Genomic DNA, 25,440 nt, shown 5'->3' on the forward strand with positions numbered 1-25,440 from the left:
GAAGCCCAACATACTTTATCAGTCTGTACTCAAACCTGTGTTAGTGGACCTTATATTGCATAGCTGGGTTTTGAGGAATATGCATATCTAAGTATGCATCAGGCAAATCTCTTCTCCATGCCTCCCCCAATACTACATTTACACCTTTTGACATGAAGAAATGGAAGATATATTACCTATTTACTAAACCTATGGTCCACAAAAAGCTAGGGAGTTCACAACACTGTAAAAATTAACCATAGATATGTCTTATACACGTACATGCCACCTCACGGTACTTTCTCACGGAAACCAGAGAAAGCTAACATTCAATTTGTAGCTTATTTTTATTTGATTATCCGTAAAAGACATCACATCCACCCCCGGCAAGGCTTGCTGACCAGACCAGAAGGTCTTCAGCGTTCCCCAAGGGTCAGAACTGACATTTCTCTTCCTAAGACCAGCCTGAGGACGAGCAGCGCTCGGGAGGACGCGGACCCCTGGAGCCCTGCCTGACGGGCGGCCGCCCAACCACCGGCCGTTAACGGACGGATAACCACCAGCCCGCGCGCCGCGCCGCGGCGCGGCCCGCCACGCCCCCAGCACCTCAGCAGGGCACCACCCCCCGCCCGGCCACGCCCCCCGCCCCGCCTTCCCTCCTACTGCGCCTGCGCGGGAGAACGCGGCGCGAGGCCGCCGTGGGGGTCAAGGCGCACGCGCGACGGGAAGGTGCTGGGGGCGTGGGCGGGGCGGGTGCTGTGGCGCGTGACGGCGCTGTTGCCCGACGGCCCGTGGCGCGGGCTGCGTGACGCTTGGCGGGCGCAGGTGAGCGGCGGATCGCGTGCGGCCGGAGGGGCGCGGGGCAGCGGGCGGCGGCTGGAGGGGGAGCGCCGGAATGTGGCTGAGGGGAGAGAGGCGCCTTGCCCCGGCCGGCACCGTCGCGCCGACTGCCCTGCGACTCTCTTCCCTAGCCGGGACTGGCGCGGCGGCGGCGCCGAGCTGCGAGGGCCCGCGGCTCTCATGGAGGACGAAGACTGTCCCGACCTGGTCCCGATAGGCGCTGGCGGCGCGAGGGAGACCGAGTCCAGCAGGAAGATCCCCGTGACCATCATCACAGGCTACTTAGGTGAGGAGTGGCCTGCCCCGCTTGCCTGCCCGCGGCGTGCCGCGCGTTCCGGCGCTGGGAGGAGCTGAACGGCGGGCCTGCGGGCTTCGGGGTGTTGGCGTCGGGAAACCCCTGAGCGAGAGGCTGGGCTGCGGCGGGGCTCTGGGCTGCACCCGGCCCGCACAGCGCCCGGTGGGCGGAGGAGTGCCCCGGCAGATCTGACAGCAGCCTCCGTGCCTCACGGCGGGGTGAGTAAGCGAGGCTCTGGCGGCACAGCAGAAAGGCGTCCTCGGCGCTGCTCATCCACCGCTTCACCGCGTTTTCGGCGCGATGTCCTCACGCCCCTCCTAGTGAGCGTAGTTGCAGGTAGCTTTGCAGAACGATTTTGAACAGCTGTACAAGCTGCTGTTGCTGCTTTTACCAGCCTGTTTTCAGGGTCCGATTTGTTCTGGTCATGTTTGACAAATCGTTTTTTGCCAGGTAATGTCAGTATAGTGTAATGTATTTGCCTCAGTTAAATGCAGACTGAATTGTAATCTTACAAATGCGGGGTTTGGCTTCCCTCTCTTAAACCAACACAGTTATTGAGAGCTTCAAATATAGTACAGTAAAGATCAGGTTAAGTTGAGGATTGGTAACACAGTACTAAAAGTTGTAACTTTGTACTGCATCATACACTCTCAAAAAACCCTAAGGGCAGGGAAGGAAGGTTGCTTTACCGAATTCCTCTAGTTGTGATCTTGTGCATGGGATGAAACTTTTAGTAATGTGATATTACAGAAATTGTGAACACCTTGCTTAACAATGGCTCAGTTAGTAGCACATTGGTGATTACTGATGACAAAAGAGCTGATTAGAAAAAGCACTGGGAGGGAGAAAAATAAGTGCACCTTTTGTTAAGAGAAGCGTAAAAATAAGTTTGCTAGAAAAAGACTGCTCAGCTCATAGGGGACTTGTAAGTTTATCAAGCACTGACAGTGAATGGAAAACTATGGGTCTTTTAAAGCTGAGATTTAATGTGTTGATAGTTCCCGTGGAGTCAACTATCTCTACAAATTAATTTTTACAGTGTGATAATAGAATGCAGGATACAAGAATGAAAACTCATATTTCAGAAGAGATCAGATTTGTCTGAAGCGTGCATGTGCACAACAGTATTTGCTTTTTATTTGAAAATTTATGCTTTTTTTTTTTAGCATTTTAATAGAAATATGGTCTGTGTTCTAGGAGCTGGGAAAACAACTCTTCTAAATTACATACTGACAGAACAGCATAATAAAAGAATCGCAGTTATTCTGAATGAGTTTGGAGAAGGTATGTAAACCTGCAGAAACTTTTTTTTAACCGTCAAATGACAAATGTATTAAATTTCTGGAAATCAAGAACATTGTAGTTTTAAATCCATTACTGAAACTGTTGACATACCTCATAGTCTTCAGAAGTGCCAAAAGTCTTTTGGCTGGTGTTCATAAAATAATGCTATGGATTAATCTGTTTTGTACATAAATTCAGCCCCTCAGAGTCAAGTAAATGAATATATCACCCTGTTGGAAGTGCTATACTTCCATTTGTCCTTCTCGGTTTCAAGCAAATGGAAATTAAAATAACGTGTTGGTAACTAATATTTTCTTTTCTTTCCTTTCCCCTTAGCCACTTACAGATCACCAGTTATCCTAGACCAAGAAAATGGGGAGATGCGTGCTTAGTGTCTGTGGTTCTTTGAACTCTTTGCTTTCCTTCTCAGGATTTTTAACTGTTATGGCTATAATTTCATATCTGTACCATAGTCAGCGTTGCTTACAGTTTGCACTGTGTTGGTGTTGTTTTTTTTGTTTGTTTGTTTTCATCAGCAAAGATGCATGCCACTTTTCTTGTCATGGAGCCTAAAATGAAATGTATAGACAGAGCCTTTATTTGATATGGAGGCAGAGACTGACTTCTGTTTCTTTTAGCAAAGTTTGTGGCACTTATGCTGTACTTCCATCTTCTGGGTTTTGGTCTTTGTAGGACCAACTTGACGTTGGATTTTAAATTTCTCATAAAATGGGAAATACTAATTTCTAAAGAACATGTCAGAAACATGGTCTCAGAAGAAAAAAGTATAATCCAAGAGTAAAAATGTATAGCAACTTGAACATTTAATATCTTTCTTGCAGGCATTGTCATGCAAGTTTGTAGATTAAAATGGAAGTACTACTTATATTTCCAGGAAGTGCCTTGGAGAAATCCCTGGCAATCAGTCAAGAGGGAGAACTGTATGAAGAATGGCTGGAGCTCAGAAATGGCTGCCTGTGCTGTTCAGTAAAGTAAGGAAGGACTATTGTTCAGGTTCTTACTGTGGGTTTTGGGGGAATTGAGGAAAGAAGACAACTGATGGTAGTATCGATTGAGACTTCTTTTGTCAGACAAGAATTGGAATTTGGGATAGAAATTTCTTTCCTTTTACTGCTTTACTGGATTTAGACTTAGTGTCTTTCAGAAAAATAAATACCAATTTATACACACACCATTGGTGTAGCGTAGGGTAGGGAGCTCTCCCTCTTCTGTTAGTATTACATGTTTTTATATAGAGAGGTAAAGATTCAGGGAGGCTGGAACTAGGACTTAAGTTTCCTAATTTCCACATTAAATAGTTTGTGTTTCTTTCTCTGCATGATGGTTCATACTTGAATATTGTATGCCTCAGAAAGGGTGGAGGGAGAACCTTTTGGTGACCTAAGGAAACACAGTGTTCCAAACTGTAAGCTGATGGTCATGTTAAAATGCAAGAATGTGTTTGTTTCTTTGACATGTTTTTAGCATGTTTGAATGCTGGAATGTTTGTGCTAAGTTTGTAATAAAGGTGACGGCCTGTTTGTCCTGAAAATTTGGAAGAACTGGTCCTATGCCTTAAATAGGGATAGTAAGTGGAAAACGTAAGATCCTATTGCATTGAGTTCTGCTTTGATGTAAGGAATCCTGCCGTTGCTGCTCTGTTTTATATACATTGGTTTCTTTATATATATAAAATGCCATATACTTCTTCAGACTGACTTCATCAGCTGAGATTTAAGTAAATGACACATCTTAATTTTGCCGTAGGTGAGTTGGAAAGGAAGGAGAACATAGTTCAGTTCCCCCTCCCCTCTCCACACACTGCCTTTCTTTTTGCAATCTCAGTGCCAAGCCAAATAGTTACGTATTTACACAGCCCTACTGTCCTTTACAGGGTTTTCAGTGTTGGAGAACAAATGTTCATTTAAATCACCTTTATTATGCCTGTCAGGAGTAGGCAAATACTATTCTCAGACTAAAAGGAAAAGAAAAATACAATTTGCCTAATATTAGAGCAGCGGAATGATGACTGAATTTTCCTTGTAGACTCTTAAGTCCTTACTCAGGCCTTTGCTTTGATGATACTGACACTGTGTGCTGCATCAGAAGATAAGTGTTTATACATGCTTTATGTTGTTTTCTCTGTTCTCAGCTTTAATTGTTTCTTCTTACAGGGACAATGGTGTGAAGGCTATTGAGAACCTGATGCAAAGGAGAGGAAAATTTGACTATATATTGTTAGAAACAACTGGTTTGGCAGATCCAGGTAGTTCACATTATGGTTTTCATAACCATGATAATGATTCTTTTTTTATTAAGTTCTTGTTTGCTCACCAGTCAGTTCACTGTGCAAAATGTAATACAAAGTGGTGAGTTGTCAAGCACATGCTTTGACTGCTATTCAGACTAAAACTGAATTGGATAAGGTGCAGAAGCAGGGTTGTAGGTGGGATTGTTTGGTTGGGTGTTTTGTTTTTTTGAACTTGCTCTAAATTGTTTCTAAACGCTTAACATAAATCCAGTTAAAATGTATTTCTATCAAGAGAAGACACTGGGCTTTGAGAAGAGAAGCACACTCTGAGACTAGTAGTTCTTAGTAGGCTTTTGCTGTTCTACATTGCTCCTTCTAAAGTATAAATTATTAGCATCTGATGTATTGTTGTGATACACCTTATATTTTGTGAAGTCATAAAATATGCTGCGAAACAGACTAATACATTCTTCTGGTAGGTACAGAACAATAATAGATCTTACAAATTCCTTATGTGCTATTTAGTGATTTTTATTATAAAAAGGTGTTTAAACTTGAGCTCATGTTAGTAATACCTATCTAAAACAATTTTCTCTGAATCATCTCAAAAATGTGTTGTTGGTTGAGGGTAAAGGAAATTCTTATCAGAAATTCAGTTGTTTCCCATTTAGGAGACTGACATTTCCCAACTCAAAGCTAAATAGTTGTCATGATAAAGTAATTTTCTTCAAAAGAAAGGACGTTGATTTAGCCTCTGTTACACACAAATTCTATTTGAGTCAAATTGGGAAACTGTTAAGCTTTTTGGAAAAAAAATCAATAGATACTAGAAAAACCATTAGATGTTGTGGCCCTTGCTATATCTTGCATGAGTAAGCACTGTGAACAACTGACAGGTATTTGAAGTTGATACAGAGTGATGTTTGGAGGACTTCATCTTGTCGACTTCAGTTCGACAGTTTTAGGTGTTAGAATGAGTTTGGTTACTGATTTTTTTTTTCCCCTGAGGTGCTTAATATTCTTAGACAGCCTGCCAGTAACTAAGGATCTGATAATTGAAAAAAACAAGGGCTGTCATTGCTGTCAGCTCCTCCTGTCGTTCATATTGTGGCACTGATATATGTTAAATGGGTTTGTTTCATAACAAATGATGATTATTTCTTTTTTTAAATAAATATGCAGCACATCTACAGTTGCTAGAATCCATTTTACAGGGCCATTTTAGCAGAAAACAGGGGTAGCATATGCATAGGCCATGTGTAGTACACAGGTATCAGGTCACAGGTTCCAAGCCCTGGATATAATGTGGTCCCAGTTGTCCAAATACTTCTTGATTCTTTTTGCTTGAGGCTCGTCAGCTTAGTATATTCCATTTTACATTCTGAAGAAATACAAATGGCTATCCAAGAAAGAGAGAGTGCTATGTGTTTCATTCTTCCAGAAGCACCTCATCTGGATGGAAATTCAGTGAATGATGAGGCCTAGCCTGTAAAAAATGCTAGATCATATAATCATAGAATAATTCAGTTTGGAAGGGATGTTAGGAGGTCTTTGGTCCAAACTACTGCCCAAAGCAGGGTCAGCTATAAGGCAAGACCAGGTTTTTTGGGATATCAAGTCATATATCTCCATCCTCTGAGGACAGACATGACACAACCTTTCCAGGCAACCTGTTCTGTGCCTGCCTTTTCAGGGTGAAAAAACATTTTTCTGATATATGTGATCTGAACCTCTCTTACTTCAGTTTACTACAGTTGTCTCTCATCATTCTGCTACAGCCTGGCTCAGTCTTCTCAGTGACTCACTTGTAGGTACCAGGGAGGCTGCTGTTGGTTCCCAGAAGCTGTCCCTTCTCCAGGCTGAATGATGGCAGTTCCCCAGCCTCTCCTTGGAGAGCCTGTGCTCTGGCCTCAACTGTCTTGATGATACTATGCTGAACTCACTCCAGTTTATTGACATCTTTCCTGTATGTGGAATCACCATGCTGGAAGTGCTAGCCAGATGTGGACTTGAAAGTGCTAAATAGAGGAGAATAACATCCGCCAGCCATGCTTCTGTTCCAACAGCCTGGGTGCTTTTGGCCTTCTCTGCTCCCAGGGCACACTGCTTTCTTGGCTTGCTGCCTACCAGGACCCCCAGGGACTTCTCTATAAACCTGCTCCCCAACCAGTGTGTCCCTAGCCTGTATCATTGCCAGGTGCTCTTTTTCCTTGCTGAATTTCATCAGGTTCTTGTTGGCCATTCCTTCCTGCCTGGCTAGGTCCCCCTGAAAGACAGCTCTGCCCTTAGATATATCAGCTGTTCCTTTTTGATTTTGGTATTCTCTGCAAACGTGACAGGCATGTCTTCCATCCCCTCCTGGGCCCCTTGTAGAGATGTTGAACAGGACAGGTCCTAGGATAAACCCCTGCAGTACCCTGCTTACTGCCGACTTCCAGGTAGGGTATAACCCGTTAACTGCAACCTTTAGAGCTTAACTATCCAACTGGTTTTACCTAGTTGTCTTTCCATTCAGACTGGTAATGTCCCAACTTTGTTACTAGAATATCTTCAAAGACAGTGTTGAAAAATTCACTAGAGGTGATGTAAATGGCACGCAGTGCTCTCCCCTTGTTCACAGTATTCTATCCACAGATACAATAATTTTTTCACAGAAGGTTAGGTATGGCCTTCATGGATTGATCAGGCATGATTTACCCTCATAAACTTCCCTTCCAGTACAATATCTGTTTGCAAATTGAACGTGCATTAGATATTTCCTAACCTAATCTATTTTAAAATTATCTAAAGCTGGGAGCTTTACTGTGCAGACCTGAGATAATTAAGGAAAACATTATTTTCTATATCTGGTTATTCTTGACTTTCTTCATCCTGTTGATTTATGATGTAAGAAACTGCATAGGACAGTTTATAGAAGCTAGTGAAGAAGAGAAGGTCCCTAGGAGGGAGCTGATTTCTCCCAGATGTGCCAGTTCCATTTTTCTTTGTCCTTTTTTGTCTCCTTTTTTTTTTTTGTGTGTGTTTTTGTGTGCTATGACCTAGAAAGAGTGGCTGAAAGGTGAAGAGAGGGAGTGTGTATTTTTTTTTTTTTAGAAATGGGGGAGCCTTGAAGTATAGTAATGACAGATAATTGGTATTACTGAGCAAAGGTAATTTAGACAACTGAAATGCATCTGGAATTGTGAGATTTTTTAAAACTTCTTATAGCTGTTGATGTGCATGCAAGTATAATGCTTTGGTAGCTGTTAGATCAAATGTGTGGTTGGGTATTTGTCACCTGTGATGCTTTCTGAGTTTGGAAGAGCGGAGTTTCAAGTACAGCACTACAAAGTGTTTCTGTGAAATGTTTGAATATTGATAGTTTACTGAAAAATGTCAATTTTGCAACTAAATCTACTCCACTTCTTAGGAGCTGTGGCCTCCATGTTCTGGGTTGATTCTGAGCTGGGAAGTGACATCTATCTTGATGGTAAGAAGTGCAGACTTGTTTTCCAACATACTGGCATTCCATATCTGGGTTTAGTGTAATGTATCCTTATTACTTAAGGCAAGGTGTCCTGGTTTGGCCTAAACCAGGCCAATTTTCCTTTCAGTGATTTTTACTTTCAGCTAAGTCTCCTCTAAGTAACTGCACTTTCTGAAACTAACTGCATGTTTTGCAGACAGTGTCTGCTTCCAGGACTGATAACGCTCGAAGTTTGTAGTTATCACTGAGGCACCGGTAGGGATGTTGTGCAGAAAGGCTCTTGCTGTACTTGTTCTTGAGAGAAACCAAGGTCACTGCTGAATTCCTCCCTGCTTACGAGTGAAGAGCCGAAGGGGGGTCGCAGCTGCAGGGGGGAGTGGACAGGGCAGGTGACCCAAAATTGACCAGCGAGGGTATTCCATCCCATACACGTCATTCTCAGTATAAAGCGGGGGGATCACGAGGATCTCGCTCTCTTTCTGCTATGGCCGGTGTCCAGGGAGGACTCCGTCTGTTTTCCTGCTGCCCCCGATCCCGATCCGTGCATCCCTGAATCCAGCTCTCGACCATCGCTAGGCCCAGGCTGGGCCTTCCCGGAGCCTGCCCTGCAGTGCCGGTGGTGACGTGGCTGACTTCAGGGGAGCTCAATCTTGGTTTTGTATATATATTTGTATATATTTGATTATTTCTATTATTATTATTATACTTTTTTTTCATTATTATAGTTTATTAAAACTGTTTTAATTTTCCAACCCAGAAGTCTCTCTCCCTTTTCCCTTTCCCTTTCCCTTTTGGGAATGGGGGGAGGGTTAACAGAGAGCATCTGCCATAGGTTAATAGCCCGCCCAGCTTTAAACCGTGACACAAGGTTTCAGAAAATGTTTGAAATACATGATCTTGGTTCTCACATCCCCAAATTTGACCACAGAGATCCACTTGCTTATTCTGATGCTTGTTTATCTGCTTGGTGAGCTGTTTCAGTTTGCTAAATCCAACAAAAGTTGTGTAGAGTTTTGCTGAGGGATCAGATTTGGGGAGATCTTGATTGTGGTGTAAGGGGTGGGGGGAAAACATCATTAGTTAGATGTTATAAAACATTATTTAGGAGTAATACTACAGCTCTTGCTGTTTTTCTTTTTTTTTTTTTTTTCCCCAGTGCAGTGTTTCCTAGATTGCTTCCTTTTTTCTGAACTCTTAGCTTGTCAGTATGTGAACTCTTCTGCCTTCTGTTTTCCTTCTTTGCCTGTTGTACTGTTGTTAGCTCTAGTATTTGCTGTGTTCCATTAAAAATCTGAGTTTACTGTAATATAAATCATCACTATATTTAGTTAAAGAGCATGTTGAATGTTGATTTTTTTTAAAAAAAAAAAAAAGGTAGGGAAAAAACTTACTTTTTGGATTTAAAAAAAAATCCTACTAGCACTTTGGTCAATCTGTCAAATACCCATCTACGCAAGGAAACATACACATGAATAGGAAAGAGTTTCCTAAGTTTCTGCCAAAGAATTGCAGATTCCTGGTCACTTAAAATCAGAATAACTGTATACCTCAGTCAGTCCCATTAATTTGTTTCGATCACCTGTAAAAGCATACCTCTGCCAGTTTGCTGCTGTGGAAGAAGGAGGTGTCCACCTTGTGAGAATTTCTCTCACCTGGTTTGGTAGACTTTTCTTTTTACCACAGATATGAGTAACAAATAAGAAACTAATTAAGTGACAAGTCTAATGTTCAGATACACTGGAAGCACTGAAAGTATTATAAGCAGTTATAAACATGATACTGTTACTTCAGCAATTGTACAGGAAGTTTACAAGTTGTTAAATTGTTATCTGCTTTCAGCACGTTTCTATTCTGTTCTCTTTTAGGTATTGTATCTGTTGTTGATGCAAAGCATGGATTGCAGGTAAGTTACTGGATTTGTTACATGGTTTAAAACTGCAACATTAGAACAGCTATTGCAATAATGTTCATTTGTATGAATTATATTTTTACAATTGCTTTAATTCTTACAATGAATGAGGATGTATTTCAGGTACATTAGTGGTATGTTTTGAATGGGAACAAGGAAGTACTGATATTCTTAGGAATTCTGATTCTTACCAACACAGCAGCATGTCCGCTAAGAGTTGTCAGGTTGCTAGATGCTCGATTCCTTCTAGCTCTATCACTTCACGCAGGAGTCTCTGATGTGTTCCAAATAAGCATTTGGATTACTGTAAGACAGTGGAGAAATTTGTCTCACAGAGTGTCATTTGTCCATGCTACTTGAAAGGAGAGAAGTAAGAACAGACCTCTGATACCAGTGTGGTAACAAGTGAGTTAGGGCTTAAACTGGGAAAAGTGCTAATGTAATGGCAACTGTGGTGAGAAGAGATGCGAGCGCCAGGTGTCTAGGTACCATTTCAGATTAAAAGGTTACTTCATTACATGGAAGCAGGCAAAAAGAGCAGGTATTAGAGTAACCTATATCAAGTGTAATGTAAGAACAGACCTATAGAACAGTGAGGTTGGATAACAGCAGAAATTGTGATTAAATCAAAGAGTTCAACTTTTTTGTAATAGCTAGTCATAAAAATTTGCAGTGTAATAACAGGAAGTGACTAATTTGATTAGGTATTGATTTTGCAGGATTCAAAATAAAAGTGACTATAAGAAAAGATGCCTCCATGGTATAAAAATCCCATCATACTGTGGAAGTATTTTTAATATCTCTGTATTTTACAATGGCTGCAAAAAGCTGAGAAAACTGAAGAATAATGGATAAAAGATAAGGAAGTGATCCCTCCTTTTTAAGATGTTCTTTTGTTTGGACTGTTTGTGTTTCTCATTTCAGCTGAGCCAATCTAACAAGTGGTTTACGGAAAGGGGGCAGTCCTGTCCTCTTGTCAATTCGTGTTGCACCAGGACAGAACTAATCTAACCCCACAGCAAGCCAATTTGGCGAGTTAAGCCATTGTGTTTTGCAAGGACTTTTGCAGAGGAGTTGGGAGAAGGAGCAGAAGGGGCTAAGAGCTGGTTTGCCTTTTTAAGCAGGAACCAAATTTTAAATCAGCTCAACTATCACAAGAAACCACAACATGTCTTAAGTCAGCCCTCTTTTCAGCTGAGTACCCTCATACTAATTCAAGTGTGTTTCATTACTTGCAAAAATGTTGTTCTGTTTGTCTTTCTCTTCATGCAATGCTGATTTAGTGGCTTAAATCAAATACAATTGTGTTGCACACAGCAGCACTGAATTATTATAATTTAAAAAATAAGATTTTTAATAGTTAAACTTTCAAGTAATATGTCAGAAGCAACACAAAAATGTTTTGAAACATTCAGCTTCTCTGTGCATTATTATATTTGACATCTAGCTGAAAACTCTTACATTATTTAATCAGTAAGCCTGTACAACACTGACGTCTGCTCAGAATAATAGAAACTTAAGACTTTGTCAGTTATATGCCAAGTAAATAACTTTTGCTTTGTATAAAGGACTTGCTAATTTGTGCAGTTCCTCTGGCTGCAAAGCTTCATCTCAACAGCTGCTTGTGATTCAAGGAATTCTGAAAGCCATACAGGCAATGACATTGAGATAATAGGCAGCAGTTTAAGGGTGTCATGCTTCAAAGAGCCAACCCATCACAAGAAAAGCTGACAAATTGTGCACTGTGACCAGTCAGCCAAATTGAAACTGAAATGGTAATTGATATTATGGATTATCACTCTAATGGATTTGTCGCCCAGCAGTCTGAAATACTAATTTTTTCAGTCACAGGCAAACAGTTGGACAACTTGAAGTGACAGTTCCCTACTTTCAGGGCTTGACATCTGTGCTACTGGCATTGTCCTTTTCAGGGCAACAAATCTGGCAACATTTAATTCAGTAGAATCAATACACGGAGGATTACAAAGAAAAGGTCAGAGGAGAACTTCCCTCCCAGTCATCCTGTTCTGCTTAGGTTGTGCACAATCAGGAAATACTTTTCTTTTTTTTGTTTAAGGTGACAAACTGACAGTATGCAATAATCTATTTTTGTTTTTCATGTCAAATAATATTAGAAGCCTGTTTTTTTAATTTATATATTTCCCACAACAGTTAATTCCAATTTCATTTGGTATTCTTGTGTCTTTAAAACCAAATTGTAAAATGTTATTCCTGGTACACTTAGAGCTGATGAAGGAATGCACAGGACTCTAATCTTCTCAGAGATGTCAGGCAAAAGAGGTGAGCGCTTACTAGTATTACAGCACCAGTTTAGAGTTTTGCTGCCTCCTGGAGTCTGTGATGCTTCTCTCCTGGAGATGGCTGCTTCCATGGCAGAGTGGGCAGAAAATAACTTGTAACTGAACCTTTGCTGCTTCAGTGTAAAGTCTGTTCCTCTGCGTAAACTATTGATGAAAGTAAGGCTTTATGTTGCTAAACTTCATGCTGCTGCTTGAGATGCAGGCATTTTTTTTTCCCCTTTCACTAATTCTTCTGCAAGGACATTAGCTTGGGCAAACAGGTGGAGCACAAAGGTGTAGATGGTTAAAATACTAAACTCCTGCAGCATGACCAGAAGCTGCTGCTTTAGTCAGTGCTGACTGACTCTTCTCCCCAGTTACAGCTTGAATAGGCTGCAGACACTGATGTTGGGCAGATTTGCCAAGGAGTAGTGGCTTATTTGTACAAAACCAGAAAAAGTTATGAATTTTTACTCTAAAAGTACAGTTTGTCAAATCCTTCTGAGAAAAGGAGTATGCAGTTATGTATATGAAATCCTGTACTGCAAGCCTAAGTTATCTTTAAGTGTTAGTCAACATCACACTCATTAGAAAAATTACTGTACTTTCATTTTTTTCAGATATGTTTTTCCATGGTTACTGTATGTCATGGTGACTTTTTTTACTTCATCATAAATTTGAAAAGTAATTAAATACTATAATACAATTTTCCAGCTCTTTAGCATTCTAGTCATAAAATTCATTAAAAGAGAAGAGTTTTCATAAAAGAAATAAGCTTCTGAAATGGTGAATGTATAAATGTACTTTGTCACCGTCATTTTATAGAAAAATTCTAGATGCCATCTTCCTCAATACCTTGTTGAAAAATATACCTCAGCTGAATTGGTTTTGACTTCCTTTAACTGGAAATGAATTTAAATGTCATTTGAATATGCTTAATTCAATTATTTTCATTTTTGTTTAGCACTTGACAGAGGAAAAGCCAGAAGGCCTTGTCAATGAAGCATCTCGGTATGGATATATAAATTAATTTTATGTATCGCAGTTAGGCACTGTGCTGTATAGTTCATTGGAAATGGCTTCTTTTTCTTTTATAAGACTTTTCTCTCCTCCTTTGGTTTTAAACCAAGGTAGATTGGTGTAATGAGGTAGAAAATAGAGAAGTTACTTCATGCTTTGGTCTTTTTGCCAAGATCTGACTCTTCTAATACATATTTTAAGAGGGATGGGGTTTTATGTAAGTGTAGGAAAACCATCTGTGTTGGGGAGAAGAAAGAATTGCATGCTAGAATATACCAGATGCTTGAAGTAGAACTGGAGGTAGAGGGATATTTTTTGCTAGATATGGATCCAGAGTGATTAAGGGTATTGTAGCAATAGAAGTCTTCCTAAAGCAAAGAGACTTCAAGTATGACTTTGCGAAGTGTACGTGCAAGAGAAATAGGGGCTTGTGAAGTTCATAAATTACAAAGCACTGCAGATTCGATTACTTCCTTCCTTTTTTTTTTTTAAAAAAAAGGACCAACCTTCCCCCCCAAAAAAAAAACCTAGCAAGCCTTTGTAGCTTGGTAGACTCCTGTTATGGCATAGAAGAGCACCTCAGGAAGACGGTAGTACTGTAGTCATACTCCATGCTGTTCTGGTTTGATTAACGCTTGCCTTTCTGTACTAACAATGCTCATACTATTTTTTGGTGCTATAGGGAGGTGCTATTTCTGCCTTACAGAAAAAGTATTTGTTCATGTTGCCTCTTCTCTTTTTTTTTTTTTTTTTTTTTCCCTTAATGCATAGGCAGGTTGCATTAGCTGATCTTATAATCATCAATAAAACAGATCTGGTTTCAGGGGAAGAATTGAATAAAGTCAGAACATCGGTCAGGTATGAAACTTTTGGCATAACTGTAACACTGTACTGGCTCAAACGTTATTTTTATTTAAACATAATTACTTCCTTCTTGGTGTTAATACAGAAATTACATCTCATGATTATACTGACATAAATCAGTAGCTCAGCAGGGAAAAAGAGACTACCCCTTTCTAAAGGCATTTAAATGCTTTTATGTGCTTTTACAAGCTTAGCAGTTTGCCTCTCTAGGTAAGATTTGATGTTACCTGCTAAGGACAGGCCTTTGTCTTAAGTGTCCACATTCTTCTATTTTTGGGCCTCTCTTCCCATTTTTCTGAATTAGCATCAGGGAAAAAATCTGCTAGTAGATATGAGTTCATTAGCGAATACAAAGATGTGTGAAGGAAGTCCCAAGTAATGGTCTCAGGTATAGAAGAACTAATGGTCTCAATCAAATTAATGATCAAAGGCTTGTCCCATCTTTTTCTATCAGTACCATGATGATAACCAAAACAAAACACTGAAATTTAGAATTCTTTACAACACTGTTAGTCATTTGAATTCTAAAAGTAAAAATGCTTGGACCCAGTAGAGTGTGTCGTGAGGAGTCTTGCACAGGCGAACGCTATTCTAACTGGTATTATTTTGTTGTCAGAACTTCTGAAGTTCCCTGACCCTTACTTAGAGTATGAAAAAGACATAAAGACGAAGTCTTGTTGGCGTGCCTGTTGCTTTGTTCAACAAGTTGATAACAGAGTTGGGGTTATTGCTGTGGTGCTATTTCTCATGCTGCTTTCCATGCTTAAGTTGTTCAAGCAATGTTGCGTTTTCATCTAACTTCTGATTTTTCCATTTTGTTTTAGGTCAATAAATGGACTTGTTAAAGTTCTAGAGACACAAAGATCAAGGTATTAAATGGCCACTATTACTAGGTAGCAGATCCTGCTGCTTTTGTGACAGATTTAACTATGCTGTTAGATTAGTTTGGTTAAAGGAAAACTATTGAATTAGAAATATTTAACTCTATATGTATTTTACTAATAAGCATTTAGGTAGAGGAATTTTTTTAAAGAAGTAAAAATGTATTTTTCTTTGTTACTGTTGTCAGCATACATTCTAGTGTATAATTAGTTTAAAAAGTCACTATTAAGATGTAGCTTAGTGTACAGAGCTTATCACTAGTGGGTTTTATTGGACTTTGCATTATAACCATAAATATTTACATGAGAAGTGGATTTTACAAAAGCTTGGGTATTAATTTTTTCAAAACCTACATCTTGTTCTAAGTTTAATATGAATATGGCTTTTAATTATTAAAGTTGCATTTTAGTCATGCTGCCATTTATGGAGTAATAGCATTTGGAAAGTTCCTGAAAAATGCTAATATAGATGTAGTTTAATTGGCTTCAGCATGTTCCAAAAATGTAGCAGATTTTTCAGGGAGTGTTACAGGTAGAAAGCGAAAGTTTCTTGTAACTTGTTAACCAGATCTTGTAATTAAAGAGCAACTTGTAAGGCCAAGTTGTAGCTGAGCTAATAATTGATCATGTGCACTATGTTTTTTTTCTGTTGTGTCAGTTTAAAGATTTTTCTTACTTATGATGGCAGTGCAAGGTAGTTTATAAGAAGGAAAAGTGATTGCATTGTTTTGCTATTTTTCATTGAAATTCTAACTCAGATTTCTTCTTTAACGAGGAATTAAACAGAAATGGTATTCTCAGGGACAGTAAGAGAGCAGTGTATCTTTCGGAGTGCTAGGACTATATTGTGATAAATGTTCGTATAACACAGGTTACTGTTTTAAGCAATTTTTGAAGGGAAGATAGTAGACAATCTAATAAAGTATACTTGGCTTTTTAAAGCTGTTGCCAAATGTAGTTGGAAAGTGTAGAGAAAAATATTTGCTGTTGTTGGCTTATCAGATAGGATCAACAATTACATCTCTATTACATAAAAAGTTATTTTCTTCAATGGAAAATCTTCCATTCTGGAAAATTCTATTTTCTTCAATAGATCAATGGATCTATTGTCATTTAGGGACTTATGTTCAAAACAGCAAGTGTGGATAAATTTGTGAGGAATTCAGATAATCAAGCTTTTAACCTGTCAAAAAAGCTGGTGAACATTAGGAGTTTAATGTATAAATAGTCAGTCTAGATTCTGCTGCAAAATTTTAGACTTTTGTTAATTTGTCCTGTTCTGTAAATTCGGTATTATTAAGTTAGTATTGAATAAAGTTGAGTTCTATTAAAATAATGCTACTGGCATTTTGCTCTGTCTGTAGATGGAGATGAGAATGTTCTGGTGGCTCCAGGTTAAATTTAATCAAGATTTTATTCTGATAGTAAATCTGGGATATTTACTCATAGCCAAATTTGTATATTGTAAAATTAGCTATCTTTTATTTTTGAGACCTTTGTATTATTTACAGTTTTCATTACCACTATGCAATGTGATATTTCTTCATCTCACAAATGTACTTTGAGTGGAGCGTGAAAGATTGAAAGACAAAAGAAGAACAAATACTGCAAAGTGGTGGAGCTGGAGAGATACAGTTGTAGCATTTTCATTTCCTCCTGTTTAGTAAACTTTTGGGAACATGATACTAATTTTTAAAATTCTGGAACTTAAATTATGAGGAATGGGAAATTCTGCCTTTGCCACAGAATGGGGAAGAAAATCATGAAGGATGATCAGGGCTTAGGAAAACACTTAGATGAAAAAGATGTGCAACAGATTGCTTCAGCTGAAATCAAAGAAGTGGCAGTTTTACTGAGAACAAACAGTGGCTTTGAGAAAGCAGATCAGGATTTCCTTGTTCTTTAATTTCAAGGCAGAGTACAGAAATGCTCAGTGAAATGCTTTGGAGGGGGAAAAGAAGGAAACTATTGATAAAGTTAAATGGCTCATAAATTGCGTATGCATGGATCTGACTGCCCTAGGTAATCAGTGCAAGTTTGAGGCCAAGATTTTTGTAACATGAAAAAAACAGAGGTTTCTGTGAAGATAATGATGATATCCAGCATGGCTTTTGAAGAGGGTATTAAACTTCATGCTTTGAGTCTTAAATCAGTATCTGTCCTTGTCCATTAGGAAGAGACCCAATAAGTGAAATGTAGTATCCACATCTGTACCATTCTCTGGTGTGTGATGCCAGCCAGCATTAAATTTTGGATATTAGATTGGTCCTCAGATGCAGTCCTCAATGACAGCTCTTGTGTTACAGTAAATATTCTTTAGTGAATGACACATACTGTCTCTCCTATGATTAAACATTCCAAAAATGAAATAAACACAAAATTGATTTATTAACATGTTATTTGAGAACTTATATCTTCTTTAATTAGAGGGTTTTGTCCCTCAAAAGTCCACATGTAAAAGGGATCAATATAGCACTTTCTTCAGTGTTTCTGTATGATTTTTCAGAATACTGCTGAGAACAAACAACTAGCACTGAGTTGGTCATGAACTTTAGAGAGGCATCATTTATGTGCTTTACATTACAAACCTTTCACTTTAGAAACTGCTTTGTAAAGCTGCTGTTGGGTGTAAAAGTTTAATAATACTGGCTACACTCCAGAGATCTTTTTTTTTGTTGATTTATTTGTTTGCTTGTTTTTAACCTCTCATATGTTCTTTGTATTTAGCCATTTATTGTTAACTGCATTTAGAAAGCTGTCAGCAGCTATTAGCAGTAAAACCTATAGTCTATATTGCTTTTATAAAAAAATCTTCTTATGCAAGTTTATAGGTAGCTGTTCTTACAAGTAAATATGATCAGTGCTGCCTGTTCCATATAACATTTTTAATTTGTCTAAATTTCAGATGTCAGAACTGAAATTCTTCACAGTAGCACTTGCCTCATAGCTTTTTTCAGTTTTGTTTCCTAACAGAATGTCAGTAGAAGCTACATTTATTCAAGGGGATTGTGTGTTGAGAGGTAGGTCTATCTTAGTAAATATTAAGGATGCAGAGTAATTGCTGGGAAGAATTGATAGACAGGAAAACAAACGTAAGCTTCAGAGAACAATATTAAAAATAATTGTTTAAGTTTACACAATATTTAAATATAGCAAAAATACAAAGCTTGCTTTCTTTCCCCTGTTTAGAGTTGATCTCTCCAATGTCTTGGACTTGCATGCTTTTGACAGTTTATCAGGAATAAGGTATGGTGATAGTTTCACTGTCTTTTATTAGAAATAATGTCCATTGTATAAATAGATGCATGAAATAGACTCAAATCCTGGCCCAAATCTGCATCTGAGTTTCTGTCAGAAATTCCATTTAGTCACTTGTTTAAAATTCTCACTTTCTAAGTGTTAATATGAGCCTGAGAATTTTGTCCACTTGAAATGGCGTGCAACATAAGCTTTTTGATTTTATAAAGTGAAATGAGCCAGAGTGTTCATGGTTGGTTGGCTTTTTTTGCCAAAATACAAGTTTTGCTTTAATAGTAGTAGTAGGGCAGATTTCTACACTCTTTTCTGGTTCTCTTAAAACTTCAGGATTTCATAATTTTTCTCACTTCACATCATGATGAATGGGAGGCCTCTTTAGTTTTGACAGAAAACAATGAGGGACTGAGCTTCTGCAACAAATGAAGTCACTGCAAATTCGAGTTACCGTGTTCCATGTTCTTTTTTTTTCTTAATGCCAAACGTGAGTTCAGCATGCTAAATGGGTGGAAGAGTAAAATTGGAGGCGAGGGGAGAAGGGCTTTCCGTTCACTTAGTGTGTTGAAAGCGTTTAGCGAAGAGAGCAAGGAGTACTGGAGCAATCATAAAGGAAAGGAGGGAATATGCAACTGGGGGCAGTATCAGCTTCATTTTTCTTCCTGGATGGACACTGTTCTCTTCAGGTAAATGAGCGTAAGTCACTTCCTTATTCACAGAAGGGAGAAATTGCGGAAAATGCAAGCTAGTAACCTCTGGTAGATGAGATGGTCTCATGAGATTTCCCAGTGAACTGGTACAGTACTATCCAAAGGATAGCCTGCTTTTCCTAACTCTCAGCTGCCCTTTTTTTTTGCTGGCTCTGGCTTTTGTCTGATCTGTGAAAAACAGTGTTTGTTTCTTTTGAACTCCTTGAGTGTACCAGTCAGATCTGTACCAATGGCAGCATCAGAGAGGTATCAGAATAGACATCCAAAAGAAAGTTAAGGGGGGAGGAAGGCAGATAAATCCTTTATGGCCGATAGATAACAAGTAGGTGATAAACCAGATCATAAACCCATGTCCTGAATTCTTGTGATGGATCAGCTACATACACTGGGTCATCCTGGAGCCAGACAACAGAGAGAAAGCAGTAAGAACATGTGAACCAGAAAAGGATCATTCCTGACAATGGCAATTCACAGTTAGATCTCATTAGCTGTAATATTAAGAGGCATTCTGCAAGGTTTAGTAAGAAGTGTGTCCAGTTCTGGGCCCCGCACTTCAAGAAAGATGTTGAGGTGTTGGAGCGAGTCCAGAGGAGGGCGACCAAGCTGGTGAAGGGTCTGGAGGGTCTGTCCTACGAGGAGCGGCTGAGGGAGCTGGGGTTGTTTAGCCTGGAGAAGAGGAGGCTCAGAGGTGACCTTATTGCAGTCTACAACTACCTGAAGGGAGGTTGTAGTGAAGTGGGAGTCGGCCTCTTCTCCCAGGCAACTAGCGATAGGACAAGAGGACATAGCTTGAAGCTTTGCCAGGGGAGGTTCAGGTTGGACATTAGGAAGAATTTATTTTCAAAAAGGGTTATTAGACATTGGAATAGGCTGCCCAGGGAGGTGGTGGAGTCACCATCTCTGGATGTGTTTAAGAAAAGACTGGACATGGCACTTAGTGCCATGGTCTAGTTGACATGGTGGTGTCAGGGCAACGGTTGGACTCGATGATCCCTGAGGTCTCTTCCAACCTGATTGATTCTGTGATTCTGTGAAGTGCTGTGCTCTGCAAATCTTGAGAAAGTCCTTAAGGAGCAGACCTTAAAAAAAAAAAAAAATCTATTATCTTTCCTTCATTTGGTCTTCTCTCTTCTATCACTCATAGTTCCTTTAGAGGTTCTCAATGTTGGATATTAAATCAGAGGAAACACTCTAAAATTGCAGCATTTAAAGACAAATTCTAAAAGCATCAAGAAAGTTGTAGACTGCTTGAAATTGAAACTGTAGACGTTCAATTACTTTTGATTTTATTTGAGCTCAGAGCTCAGTTGGGAGGGATTCTGTGGGAAGCTTCCATGGAGGATAAAGGAGCTAGCGAGTGCTAGAAGTTTTTCAGGAATGCCCTCCTGGAAGCACAAGAACAGTTCATCCCCTTTAAAGGTAAAGGAAGTAGGCGGAGCAAGAGGCCTCTTGGCTTACCTGCGAGCTTCTGAGTATGCTCAAAACCAAAAGAGAAGTGTACCAGAGATGGAAAAATAGACAAATACCTGTTAAGAACTACAAGGGCATTGCCAGGGCATGCAGAGGTGCAGTTAGAAAAGCCAAAGCTCAGCTCGAATTGAAATTGGCCAGACATGTCAAAAACTGCAAGAAAGGATTCTTCAGGTACATAAACAACAAGCAGAAATAGAAGGAAAATACTGGCCTACTGTTAAAACAGGAGAAGTGAATTAGAGTATTTAAAAGAGAAGCAGATGTGGTGCTTAGGGATATTGTTTAGTGGTTAACTTGTTAGTGTTAGGTTAACGGTTGGACTCGATGATCTTAAAGGTCGTTTCCAACCAAGACGATTCTGTGAATTAGTCATCAACAATGCTGAAAAGGCAGAGGTTCTCAACACTTTCTTCACCTCTGTCTTTACTGGCATTGTTGGGCCCCAGGCCTTGGGAACAGAATTTTGGGTTGATGCAAACACAGACTCGCCATCAGTGAAGGAAGAGTTGGTATGTGAACTATTACAGGAGCCTGACACCTACAGATCAATGGACCCTGACAATATCCACATAAGGGTCTTAAGAGAGCTGGTTGATGTCGTTGCAAGGCTTCTCTCCATACTCTTTGAGAAGTTGTAGAGATAGGGAGACATACTAGAATACTGGAAGAAGGCTAATGTCACTCCCATCTACAAGAAGGGTCTTAAAGGAAGACCCAGGAAGTTATGGGCCCATCCGTCTTAACTTCAGTCCCTGTGAAAGTTATGAAACAAATCCTTCTCGGGGCTGACAGATCAAATGAAGCACGTGATTGGGAAAAGCCATCATGGATTCACCAAGAGCAAATTGTGCTTAACAAACCTGGTCGCCTTCTATGACAAAGTAACCTGCTTGATTGATGTGGAGCAAGTCGTGTACGTTGTCTATCTGGATTTCTCCAGGGCTTTTGATACGGTTCCCCACAGCCTCCTCCTAGATAAACTGATGCATTACAGTCTAGACAAGTGTTCTGTGCAGTGGGTGGGGAACTGGCTGACCGGCCACACCCAGAGCGTGGCTCTTTTTCAAACTGGCAACCTGTCACAAGTAGGGTCCCACAGGGACCGCTATTGGACCCAGTGCTGTTTAATATCTTCATAAGTGATCTGGATGATGGGATCAAGTGTACCCTGATGAAGTTTGACAATGATACCAAAATGACTGGGGAAGTTGACAATTTGGAGGGGAGAGCCACCCTGCAGGAAGACCTGGATAGGCTGAAAGAGTGGGCTAACAAGAACTTTATGAAGTTCAACAAAGACAAACGTAAGATCTTGCACCTGGGAAAACATAATCCAGGCGTGCAGCATAGGCTGGGATCTACGAGGCTGTTGAGCAGCCCTGTGGAAAGGGACCTGGGGGTCCTGGTGGACAACGAGTTCAGTATGACTGAACAGTGTGCTGCAGTGGCAAAGAAATGGGTTGCATCAACAAGGGCATCACCAGCAGAGATAAAGAGGTCATTATCCCTCTCGGCACTTTTCAGGTCCCACCTGGAATACTGTGTTCAGTTTTGATCCCCACTGCACAAAAAGAAGTGGACAGGCTGGAGAGGGTCCAGAGAAGGGCCACAAAGATGATCGAAGGACCGGGAAGCCTGCCATATGAGGAAAGGCTGAGAAAACCGAATTTGTCCAGCCTTGAGAAGAGAAGGCATGGGAGAGACCTTATCACCATGTTCCAGTATTTAAAGGGTGGCTACAAAGAGGATGGAGACTCTCTTTTTACAAGGAGTCACACGGAAAGAGAGGGGTAATGGGTACAAATTACTTCTGGGGAGATTCCAGTTGGATACAAGAGGAAAATTTTTCATAATGAGAACAATCAGCCATTGGAATGATCTCCCCAGGGAAGTGGTGGATTCCCCAACATTGGACACTTTTAAGATTCATCTGGACAGGGTGCTGGGCCATCTTGTCTAGATGGTGCTTTGGCCAAGAAAGATTGGACCAGATGATCCTTGAGGTCCCTTCAAACCTGGTATTCTAGATATAGTTTTTCACTCAGTGTTACCGATTTCATTCTTACAAGCAACAGCTTACATTTTCTTCTTGCTTTTCAAATAATTCTTCTGAAGTATTTTCAAAAAATCAACGTCTAATATATAGACAGATTCTAGTGATTTTCCCTTCTTGCTTTAATGGTGTAGTTTGCCTTTTGTTCCTACACAAAGGAATATCAAGGGTGTTGTACTTCTTGAAGTATAAATATTTAAAATCCCAAAGATAGTGCAAATCATTATTATAATTGTGTTTATGTTTTAAAAACCTAATGTTCTAACATAAATCATTAACTAGATCAAGCCAATATAATTAAACATATGTATTTTGAGATTAAAACTGAATTAGCAGTTGCAGCTTATTCTGAGTATACAGTCTATCTTTGATGTTTTAGTTTTGCTCTGCAGTACTGAAGAGCTTATTTAAATTTCGAAATAATGATATTTTGTCTGTCCTACTCAAATGTGATATTTAATTTTTACTTATTTTCAGTTTGCAGAAAAAGCTTGAGCATGTAAAGACGACACACGCACATCTAGATAAGGTAATTACCAAAACTACTGCTTCAGTCTTTTTGTATTAATGAGGTTGTTCAGGGTAATTGCAAGCATTGCATGATAACCATGTTACCTTTTCAGAAGGTTTCACTTAGGGACTGAAGTGTTTTAAGGTCTCTGAAAGATTACACTGAATGCATGTAGGAATGTGCTTTGTTGTTAGATAGTTGAATGTTGATGAGTCCATGCGGCCTGATGGGATTCATCCCAGAGTACTGAAGGAGCTAGCGGATGTTATGGCAGGACCCCTCTTGATCATCTGCCAAAGGTCTTGGGAGACTTGGGAGGTCCCTGTTGACTGGAAACTAGCCTATGTTATTCCAATCTAAAAAAAGGGCGTGAGGGAAGACCTAGGGAACTACAGACCTGTTAGTCTAACCTCAATCCCTGGAAAAATTATGGAGAAGATTGTATTGGGTGCTATTGAAAGGCATTTAAAGAGTAATGCAGTCATCAGGCACAGTCAACATGGGTTCACAAAAGGAAAGTCCTGTTTAGCTAATTTGATATCCTTCCATGATAAGGTCACCCACCTAGTAGATGAAGGAAAGGCAGTGCATGTAGTTTTTCTGGATTTTAGTAAGGCTTTTGATACTGTCCCTCACCGCATCCTTCTGGACAGGTTGTCCAACTGTGTGATAAGCAGGTTCACTGGGTGAAGAACTGGCTGAAGGGCAGAGCTCAAAGGGTTGTAGTGAATGGGGCTACATCTGGCTGGCGACCGGTCACCAGCGGTGTTCCTCAGAGTTCAATTCTAGGGCCTGTTCTGTTCAGTATATTTGTCAACAATCTGGATGCAGGAGTTGAATGCACCATGAGCGAGTTTGCTGATGATACTAAACTGGGAGGTGCTGTTGACTCTCTTGAGGGACAAGAGGCCTTGCAGAGGGATCTAGATAGATTGGAGGATTGGGCAATGATTAATGGGATGAAATTTAACAAGTCCAAATGCCAGATTCTGCACCTGGGGCGCAGTAATGCTCTGCACAAGTATAAATTGGGACAGGAGTGCTTGGGGAGCAGCTCTGCAGAAAGGGGTCTTGGGGTGCTGGTTCACAGGAGGCTCAACAGGAGTCAGCAATGTGCCCTGGCAGCCAAGAGGGCAAACCGCATCCTGGGGTGCATCAACACAGCAGAACCAGCCAGTCAAGAGCGGGGATTATCCTGCTGTGTTGAGCGTTGGGGCAGCCTCACCTAGAGTAGTGTGTGCAGTTCTGGGCCCCACAGTTTAAGAAGGATGTGAAGGTCCTTGAATGCATCCAGAGGAGGGCAACAAAGCTGGTGAAAGGGCTGGAAGGCATGTCCTGTGAGGAGCAGCTGGGGACTTTGGGCTTGTCTAGTTTGGAGAAAAGGAGGATGAGGGGTGACCTCATTGCGCACTACAGCTTCCTGAGGAGGGGAGGTGGAGAGGGAGGTGCTGGTCTCTTCTCCCTGGGATCCAGTGACAGGACGCATGGAAATGGTTCAAAGCTGTGCCAGGTGAGGTTCAGACTGGACATTGGGAAGCATTTCTTCACAGAGGGGGTGGTCAAACACTGCAACAGGCTTCTTAGAGAGCTGGTTGATGCCTCAAGCCTGTCATTATTTAAGAGGCGTTTGAACAATGTCCTTAATAACATGCTTTTAACTTTTGGTCAGCCCTTAGGTGGTCAGGCAGTTGGGCTAGATGATTGTTGTAGGTCCCTTCCAACTGAAATAGTTCTGTTCTGTTCTGTTCTGTTCTATTCTGTTTTCTTAAGCTAGACTAGTCATCTGAAAGCAGTAATCATTTGAAAGAATTTTAGATTGTACAGAAGTAATTCTCTGTATGTTCTTCTATGCCATTGAGAGGCTATAGTGGCAAAAATAAGTTTAAGACACATTATTTCCTTTATTTTGTAATAAATTGTTAATTTTAACTACACTCTTTTTTTTTTTTTATAAAACATCACTTCAGACATCTTTTATTTTCGGAATCTATTCCTACATAGTCTGTTTATAAAAGAAAAAAGCTTTTCATAACAGGAAAGTACAGATAGGTGAAAAAGATGTTAATTAATTTGTCTGATAGAATTGTGATGAAGATCACAAATTGTGACAAAGATGAATGTGCCAAGAAAATAGCATTCTTAAACATATTTGAAAGATTAAGCTTACTAGCGTATAAGGCTTTCTTTGAGAACAAACATCAGCTACAACAAAGAATTACATAGCAGAAGCTGATGGCATTGAACTATGCGAAGTATTGCATATGCCCCTTAAGTGCACAGCCAAACAGAACCAACAAGTATAGCATAATATAACAAATTAAGAGCAGAATAGAAATGGAGATTATTTTTTAT

General features: G+C 40.1%; 1 protein-coding gene across 2 annotated transcripts in view; it reads left to right on the forward strand.

Moving 5' to 3' along the window:
• Positions 1-732: 732 nt before the first annotated feature.
• The window catches only part of LOC137676192 (zinc-regulated GTPase metalloprotein activator 1A-like), a 28,252-nt gene continuing 3,544 nt past the window's right edge, over positions 733-25,440 (forward strand). For both annotated transcript variants that reach the window (XM_068422843.1, XM_068422844.1), the window contains exons 1-12: positions 733-804; positions 951-1,105; positions 2,312-2,398; positions 3,294-3,390; positions 4,573-4,664; positions 8,059-8,118; positions 9,981-10,018; positions 13,289-13,335; positions 14,116-14,202; positions 15,033-15,077; positions 18,279-18,335; positions 23,055-23,106. In XM_068422843.1, the coding sequence (XP_068278944.1) occupies positions 1,000-1,105; positions 2,312-2,398; positions 3,294-3,390; positions 4,573-4,664; positions 8,059-8,118; positions 9,981-10,018; positions 13,289-13,335; positions 14,116-14,202; positions 15,033-15,077; positions 18,279-18,335; positions 23,055-23,106 (768 nt within the window). In that variant the 5' untranslated portion in view covers positions 733-804; positions 951-999. The remainder of the gene's footprint in view (positions 805-950; positions 1,106-2,311; positions 2,399-3,293; positions 3,391-4,572; positions 4,665-8,058; positions 8,119-9,980; positions 10,019-13,288; positions 13,336-14,115; positions 14,203-15,032; positions 15,078-18,278; positions 18,336-23,054; positions 23,107-25,440) is intronic.

Source organism: Nyctibius grandis, chromosome Z (assembly GCF_013368605.1).
Source record: "Nyctibius grandis isolate bNycGra1 chromosome Z, bNycGra1.pri, whole genome shotgun sequence".
NCBI lineage: Eukaryota > Metazoa > Chordata > Aves > Nyctibiiformes > Nyctibiidae > Nyctibius > Nyctibius grandis.